The sequence below is a fragment of the Malus domestica genome, chromosome 03 (genome assembly GCF_042453785.1).
Source record: "Malus domestica chromosome 03, GDT2T_hap1".
NCBI lineage: Eukaryota > Viridiplantae > Streptophyta > Magnoliopsida > Rosales > Rosaceae > Malus > Malus domestica.
Window position 1 is genome coordinate 36,240,668 of NC_091663.1, and position 8,990 is coordinate 36,249,657.

At 34.8% G+C, this 8,990-nt stretch overlaps 1 protein-coding gene across 2 annotated transcripts; it reads left to right on the forward strand.

Moving 5' to 3' along the window:
* Positions 1-2,943: 2,943 nt before the first annotated feature.
* On the forward strand, positions 2,944-5,357 carry LOC103412002 (OVARIAN TUMOR DOMAIN-containing deubiquitinating enzyme 5-like). 2 transcript variants are annotated; one of them, XM_029100384.2, is made up of 3 exons: positions 2,944-3,395; positions 3,814-3,915; positions 4,296-5,357. In XM_029100384.2, the coding sequence occupies exons 2-3, from the start codon at positions 3,824-3,826 to the stop codon at positions 5,161-5,163; spliced, it is 960 nt and encodes a 319-aa protein (XP_028956217.2). In that variant the 5' UTR covers positions 2,944-3,395; positions 3,814-3,823; the 3' UTR covers positions 5,164-5,357. The 2 variants fall into 2 exon arrangements, with proteins under 2 accessions (XP_028956217.2, XP_028956218.2); XM_029100385.2 differs by having other exon boundaries at positions 3,255-3,395; positions 3,804-3,915.
* The last annotated feature ends 3,633 nt before the right edge of the window (positions 5,358-8,990 follow it).

An 8,990-nucleotide genomic window follows, 5' to 3' on the forward strand; every position in this document is an offset into this window, starting at 1 on the left:
TCTGTGATTTAATCTCAACCACAGAATTTCATTAAAGTCAAATCTAACGGTCAAGAAGATGTTCCTATTTTTTGAAAAAAAACCTTTCCCTTACGGGGCCTATATATATATATATATATATTTTGTATACATATATTAACCCACCAACATACTTTCGGTCCTGGTTGATAGCATCGGTGCATCAAGAAACAGGTACTGTAATATTAATAATAATATAAAGTATTTATATATAGTAGAAATTGAAAAGGGGGGCAACAAGCATGAACTTTATCAATAATTAAACACAGACGAGGATTCTCTTCGGATTATTTTTGTCGCACTTGGTGCGATGGCAAGTGCCTTCGCCCATGAGCGGTAGGTCTCGGGTTCGAGACTTGGGAGCAGCCTCTCCATAACTGGGGGTAAGGCTAGCCGACATTCACCTCTCCCAGACTCTGCGTAAAGCGAGAGCCTTGTGCACTGGGTACGACCTTTTTATTGTATATCGTGCGATCAATTTTCATTAAGTACTATTTATATTCAATTTAAAAAAAAAATTAAAATAATTTCTAACCGCACGATGTACGATGAATGAATATGATTGATTGATCATCCATATCCCTACAAAGAGAATCCGAAGAGGATCGTTTTCCAATATTAAACACAACATATTCACTAAGAAGGGAACCCATCTTTTTTGCAATTATTTTGCAAAGCCAGATATCACTAGATAGGAATTTAGGCCATATATAACTAGAGAATTTTACATATTTGATATATTTTCCTAGACACCTTGACATTGTATATGCTGCTAAATTCTTCAACGAACGTGGCAATATGCCAATATGGTATGCATCATAGTAAACGAAAATGAAATCTACCATTTTTAATTCCTTATTGACTAAGGAACCCAACTCTTGATTTTAAGGAACCCAATTCTTGGTTTTCTTCCTATATAATATATAGAGAGGTCAAAAGATATTGATGGATATAAGAGAATTCTGACTACAGTGATTAACTTTTTTTTTTGTTAATCAGTAGTTACCAAAGTAATGTGTTCAACTATGTTGAGAATGTCTCACATAGATGAGATGACCTTGTACATGCTTATAAGTTGGGTTACTCTTCATATTGCCAATTGATTTAATGGTAGATACCTAACTTCTTCATGATTACAGAATACTTAAAAAAACGTATTGAGAATGAATTCCACGTTGATAATAATGAATATCCAACTCCCTTACCCCTTTCCCATATCGCTCGACTGCATGCATGCATCAGTTTCGGTTCTTTTGTGATTATGGTAGTGTCCATGTACGTGGCTGATGTGGAAGAAAAGAGTTTATCCAATAGAATTCCACTTTGTTCGAATGGTCCCTTCATGAAATTCAAGGAATATTTAGGGCTAGGGAGTTGTCGACTGAGTAACTAACTTACATGACCGACCTTTCAAAAATTATGATTTATGTTTAGGATTTATACCTGTTGTACTGATATGCAAGCATTTCCCTATTTGTTAATCTTTAATTTTTATTCGTTTATATTGAATAATGCATGTACGCATGTCATTTATCACGTCTAATAATAAAATAATAAAAAAATGAATTTGTTATTAGCATTCCAAAAATCTTATTTATCATTCCAAACTTTTTATAATTAAAAAAAAATATACTTATAAAAAATGTAGAATGAAATTTTTAGAATACTAATAACAGTTTCTAAAAAAAAGTGAAACTGAACTCCGAGCATCATTTTTTTATTTTTTATAGATTATTATTCCTCTGTTACATGTTAGTAAGTCAACTGCCCTGGCACTGCAGTCTCATACCAATGCCAAGAGAAAAAATCTTTCATTTGAGGGTTGAAAATCAACTCGTAAATTTGAACTGTTCAAAAAAGAAAGATTTGAGCCGTTTAAGGATTTGGTTTTATGTAAAGTAAGCCAATAAAATAAGTTAATAAAAGTCACATCTAAATTTTGGAATCATCATCTTCAAACACAAAAATTTATAGAGGATCTCAATTTCTAAAATATTACGTTGGGAATATATGCATCTTCATGATTGTTCTGCATTGGAAAGAACCCTGATATTTAAAATCTGCGAATATGACACGTATCTCCTCCATATGCATACAAGAATAAAGATAAAAAAAATGAAACTTTAACGAAAAATATCCAGTACTGTTCACTTTAACGAAAAACCACATTTTAAAACTAAAAAGTCAATTCTGGTACTATTCATTTTACCTTTCATTTTGTCCTTATTATTAAAACTCAAAGTTTTCAAATTATTTTCATTAGTTTTTCTTAAAAAAAAAAGTCACATGCATGGTCATGCTTCATGATGCATGACATTAGCAATTCAGCATTGTCCTCATCAATCAACATGCATGATGGCACCACTGACAAAGGCATTTATATTTAGGATTCGACAGGGACAGGGGCGGCGTTGGTGGAGAAATTCTTGAGTTCGTGGTGAACACGAGATTGTCCGGCTGGCTCCTAATGGTCGATTCATTGGGGTTAGCATGGTCAGTTTGGTTTGAAAAATTATGGAAGTTTTAATAAAATATTTTCGGTACTGTTTATTTTTAATTAAAAATTACATTTATACATTTCTCTGGTACTATTCACTATATCTTTAAAAATAGCTTTTTAGTAAAAGATAAGTTTTTTTTAAAACTTTTTGTTAGTTTTCCTAAAAATTATTAAGGAGTGCCTTCGACAACTTGTTGGTCGTCTAGGTAGTAATCGATTCGTGCACATAAGGTGTTTGAAAAAATCTCGGTAGTGCCTTTGTCTGCGTTGACGTCGACATATATGGACATACTTTCTTGATGTATGTTGCTCAAGAGTTGTCTGCATCTGTCAATAGCCATGCAACATGGCTCTACAGATGATTATACCCGCCAACTGTTTGATAAAATATGAATATTGCTGTTTTTAAGTATCATCGGATGAATGACGTGATCTATCCATTGAACCCAAGAATACTGCTTTACTTGTAAGTTTTACTGGGTACGCCTTATATACTGCTTTTGGGCAACCCTCTCAACAACTAAGAGATCCATTCAAGGTACACGGAGACTAGTTGAAGTATGGATCCTCCCATGGTGGAAGGTTTTGGATATAGGTTGGTTGGGTTGGGCCGGTGATCGGATTCCAAATTTGTAAAAGCAAGTAGTAAAGTCCATTTGACCGTATATAGAGAGGTGTATTAGGCCCAATAGCTTGTAGAGAGCTTATTATCTTTGAATAAGATCTCCCCAATTATCCGTGGCTCTTCTCAATTAGGGCTTTTGCGGATGGTAGAGTGAAATAGGAATTGGACATGAGGGGTTAGGGCTCTTGCAGTGACAAAAGCTTCAGAGGGCTTAGCTTGCGATCGCCGTCGACGGCAAAGGAGGACTCTAGGGTAAGTTGATTTCGTTCTACCCATCAGCTGAATTAAATTGGGAATTTGAAGTTCATAGTCCATAATATTCAAGCATCCAAACTGTTGATTAAAATTATCAGAACCAAAAAACAGAGTCTGAATGTTGGTTTTTTTTTTTTTTTTCAAAGAATGTTAAATTTCAAATCTTAATCTTGGATTATCTCAATTGGGAATATTATGTTGTACTTTTGTTTATGGTAAAAGTATTCATTGGACTTTAATGAAGTTCTTTGTATAATTTGGTGTTATTTTTTGTGATTTGATTTGGTGTTGTATTGAATTATTTCTTAGTTTTTGCTTTGATTTTAGATGTTGGGTCAGGCTGGGATTTGGTAAAGATTCAAACTTTGCGATTTTCGTGATGTGTGATTTTATAATTTGTCGAAGTTGATTTCAGGGTTGTTTCAATGGAGGATGCACAAGAAGTATCTGATACAATGTCAGACAAAGCTTCTGAGAATACACAGGAAACTCGTGACGAAATGCTTTCTAGGCATAGGTGATTTTCTCATCAAGTCTGCATTATCGGTTCTCTGTTTTAGATTTTCTTATGATGTTGTATTTGGCTGGCGGTTCCATTGGTAAAGCAAGTGAGATTAGTTCTTAAATCTATACGGTACGTTTGTAATCAAACACACTTGCGGCCATCTAATATGAACACTTAGTCTTCAAGATATTTGAATTGATGTGGTAGTATTTGTTTCGATCATGACATGCATAAAGCGTTTTCATGCTCTCCCAGAAGTGGTTGAGAATAAGAATGTGGATTTGTTGTAGTTTCATTGAGGCTGGTGCCTTAAAACTGTTAGGTCTACTTTGTTAACTTTCCCATAAATCATTCATGTCATTCCCCCGTTGACGACATGTTTGTTTATACAGGAAAGAGATATCAAAACTTCAGGACAAGGAAACTGAAATGAAAAAGGCAGCTGCCAAAGGGAGCAAGGCTGAACAAAAAGCTAAGAAAAAGCAGGTGGAGGAAGAGATTACTCGGCTTTCTGCTAATCTTAAAGAAAAACATGCTGCAGAACTTGCTTCGTTAGGCTATAGTGCTAGTAATGGGAATGAGAAAAGTAAACTTGACACTTTAGTGAAGGCCATAGCTGGTGTTTCTGTCACCAGTCAACCTGAGCAGGCAAAGCCCAGCAAGAGTTCGAAGAGGCGAGAGAAGAGGGCTCAGCAAGATGCAGCCAGGGAGCAAAGAATTCAAGAAGAGCAGAGCAACCGAGTAAGTGATCGAATGATTGAGGATGAAAAACTAGAGAAAAAGCTCGAACCCTTTGGCTTGACCATTAATGAAATAAAGCCTGATGGCCATTGCCTCTACCGAGCTATCCAGGATCAACTGGCCCACCTTTCCGGAGGTTCATCACCTTACACGTACCAACAGCTTCGAGAAATGGTCGCTGCTTATATGAGGAAGCATGCATCTGATTTTCTCCCTTTTTTCTTGTCGGAGAATCCAGCAGATGGAGATTCTGACGAGTCACTTGCAGAGAGGTTCGAGAACTACTGTAAAGAAGTGGAGTCAACTGCAGCATGGGGAGGACAGCTAGAGCTTGGTGCTTTAACTCACTGCCTTAAAAAACCTATCAAGATATACGCAGGATCCTTCCCTGATGTGGAGATGGGGAAGGAGTACAAATCCGATAGCGGAACAGGTTCTTCCGATTCGAGTATTATGTTGTCATACCATAAGCATGCATTTGGGCTTGGTGAGCACTATAATTCCGTGGTTCGAATATGATCAGATAGCCGAGAACCCGGACACACACCCTTGGCTTGCTGATCTGGTTTGTAATTTGTGGTGTGAAAAAGCACGTTTTGCTCTTTCTTGTCCAGTTAGTTTTGTTCGTGAGATCGATTGGGATGTCCTGATCTAGATTTATCACATTGTAATAAAGTTACAATTTTCCTTAAAAAAAAAAATTAACGTTATTATTTAGGTCTCGTTTTAATAAACTTGCCTCCACGTTGGTAATAAATCAAAATTAATTGTCCACAAAGACCTTTAACATGACTCGTTTATCTATCTTCCAAGCCACTACATACATGCACTTGCTATTTGAGACCAGGTGTTTCTATATTAGGGATGGGCAAAATACCCATGGGTTTGGATAACCGCGGTTACCCGTCTATTTAAAGTTTACTTTTACGGTTATGGGTAACCGTTTAGACGAACAAACGGTTATGTGTATAACCGTTTATTCGTGAAATTTAAATGGGTGGTTATAGGTATTATCCGTGGTTATAACGGGTATCCATCGGTTATGAGTATTATCCGCAGTTATAACGGGTATCCATTTACCCATTTGATTTATACATATATATATATATATTGTATATTCAAAAAGAAAATGTAAGATATTGTGTAACACTGCGATGCGACGTTGACGATCATCAGGTCCTTTCCTTTCTAGGTGCTAAGATCTCAGAAAGAAAATAGAAGGTATTGTGTACCATTGCGGTGCGACATTGACGATCATCAGGACCTTCCCTTTGTAGGTGCTAAGATATATATATATATATTAGAGAGGAGAAGGACTAAGGATTGCTTTTGTTTGCCCTATTTTTTATTTTTAACCTGATAATTGAGTGTATAATGTAAACATTCTGTGATCACTTACCTATGTTGGATTCATGCTAATTGGTGTCGGTGTTTCTAAATGAGATACTAATTCAATTTATACATTTCTTTTGTAGGCCTCTTTGGTGACAACGAGTCGATGAGACTTTTTGATTGAAGTGCTAAAGCATTAGTGTTCGAAAGTGTTTAGTTTTGGAATATTTTGAAGCTTTGAATCATATAGTATTCAAGATAATGATTACTTTTTGTTTTTAGAAGCTTTACTTTGTAGTCATACGCATTATAATTAAAGACTTACTTGGGTGTAGCAAAAAAATATCGTTCGTAAATTATTATTTCAATTATTGGAATTATATGAGAACTTAAATGATTAAAATAGGGAAATGTATGCTAAAATGTACCTATAATGGTGTTTAATTGTCAGAAAATGAAAATTTTGACAAATTTTTCTTTTGTAATTTTCAAGTTATTAAAAATAACATGTAGATTGGTGAAAAATGGGTAAATGGGTAAAAAAAGGATAAATGAGTTCAAAAACGGGTAAATGGTTATGGTTAAATGGGTAAACGGTTATGGTTAAATGGATACACGGTTATGGGTATGGTTAACCGTTTATAAACGGGTATGGGTATAATCGTTTATGCAATTACTCAACGGGTAAACAGTTATGCGGGTATGAACATAAACAGTTATGAGTAAATAACTGCGGTTACCTGCTTGCCATAACCGTTGCCCATCCCTATTCTACATTCACACTTTGATTCGGGAGCTACATCGCGAATATTGTGCAAAGGGGAAAGGGCGAACATCCGCCCACTCTCTGGAAATGACGAAACTATACTCCAGTAGCGCGAAGGTAATAATGTCCTACGATTTGAATATCCTTGTGGAGACGACGATAGTTGACGTACGCAAATGGAGGTAGAATATAAGGGGGACCCTAATCTCCTAAAGCCACTCATAAAGGAATCAAAATTAATTGTCAACAAAGACCTTTAACATGACTCATTTACCTATCTTCGAAGCCACTATATACATGCACTTACTATTTGAGACTAGGTGTTTCTTTTGTCCTATTGTTACCTCTCGAAAATTGACATGCTCCGCTATAAATGTAGCACTTTTTATTCATAGAATAAGTATAACTAAGTTAAAAAGTAAATTTTTTAAAGTACACCTCTATTAAGTAATAACCTACTACTGTATGTAGAACTCTTCATTAAAAATCTAAGTGCTTTCAAGAAAGCTCTTGAAAGTGCATCTTGAATAAACACATAGCAGATGCTTCTCCAGATAGGAATTCTATGATCCATTTATGTTTTTAAGTTTTTTTTGTCAAAAGTAGTTGGAAGTGTAATATTTCGTCATAAAACCCTTTTATCTCTTAAGAAGCAATTCCAACATTTATTTCTTTATACCAATAAATTTGCTTGCAAGTACAGCCACATCAAGCTCAAAATCTCCTTCCTCCTATTATAAGCTAAAAGGGAAAGAAGAAAACACACCATATTTTTTAACCAAAAGAATATTTCATAGGAAATAATTTTCACACATTATTTCCCTTCCATGCATGTTTTCTTTATTTCTAACCTTTAAATAAATAAAAAATTAATAGACATAAATAAATAAAAATGTGCAGAACGAGAAAAATAATGTCAAAGAAATTATTTCCCAATCTACATGGCATATGCAAAGATAAAGCCTATGACAACCTCCCGTCCACCCAACTCCTCAAAAGTCCAAACCTTGATGCGAGAAGCCTTATATGGAAAGATCATTCCTTTTTGGATTAGTAAATATCCTCTTTAAAGAAAGTAGATCGAGTTGCAATTTGCAAAGGCAGAATACTACTCTAAACAAGTAGCACTCTTTAATATTTCTTTAATCCTTTGGGGATGCTAAACCACTGGCGCCCGCATTTGTTAAATGAGTAATGGGAAGATTAATTTTTTAGACTAAATTTTATAAATTTTATGACATAGTTGTTGACGATTGAATTATTACTTAAATTGATTAATGTGTTTATTTCACATTGGTAATACGTTATATAGTTTGTAATTTGGTCTAAAAAATTAATTTACCTAGCATTACTCTTGTTCAATTATAGGCATCCCCATGCAATGCATTGACTCCTTTTATTGTATAAAAACTCGAAATATCTATGTTTATATCATGACTTAACCAAGGGCTAAAGAATATTTTCTGCCCACTTACATTTCCACATTTGATGACAGTATGAGCTGAGATCGTTTTCGTGATGTGGGGAATATACACCAAATCCTTTTTTTTGGGTTTTGTCAACCGTACCAAATCGGTGCAACTACTGGCAAAAATAATCCACATATAGTGAGAGAGCTTTTCAGAAAGCAATCTCATTTGGAACCTCATGCATGCTAATCAAACGGTCCCAAGGAGATTGAAATCAAATTTACATAATCGGCATGAAATTCCATTTGAACGAGCATTCCTACCAATATTCCATTTGGAGGGGTAGATCTTGTCGATTAACTTGGTTCAACAGTCGTTCCAGGTCCAGCACTAACATCAGTAGCACTACGTACTATGAGTTGATTAAGCGAATGTTGCACCGGTTGACCAGATCGAGATCAAAATGCATACCCACTTCTTCTGCATTGGATCCAACATGAGCATCTAAGGCAGCTTTAAGGTTGGTAAGGGAGCAAAAAGATCTCAAATACATGGATTTGACAAACTTGAATTCTATTAAATACATGATTTGTTGTAAAGAATAAAAGAAATTGACTGAAATGAGGATTTTAAAAATTTTAATTGTTAAATTGATAAAATCAAATAACAACAACTTAATGACATTATTGATTAAATATTAATAACATACCGACAAAATCTCAAAAAATTAATAATTTTAGCAATTAAAATTTGTATTTTCATTATTCAGCCAATTTCCAAAAGAAATAAACCATTTAAATCTTTGATAGGCTAGCAAAGTTGGTCATGAAATGAAATAA

Bases quoted from the DNA above. Each gene is read 5' to 3' on its own strand.
- LOC103412002 (XM_029100384.2), top strand. From the start codon at position 3,824: ATGGAGGATGCACAAGAAGTATCTGATACAATGTCAGACAAAGCTTCT. The intron at 3,916-4,295 runs GTGATTTTCTCA...TTGTTTATACAG, and splicing joins GAAATGCTTTCTAGGCATAG to GAAAGAGATATCAAAACTTC.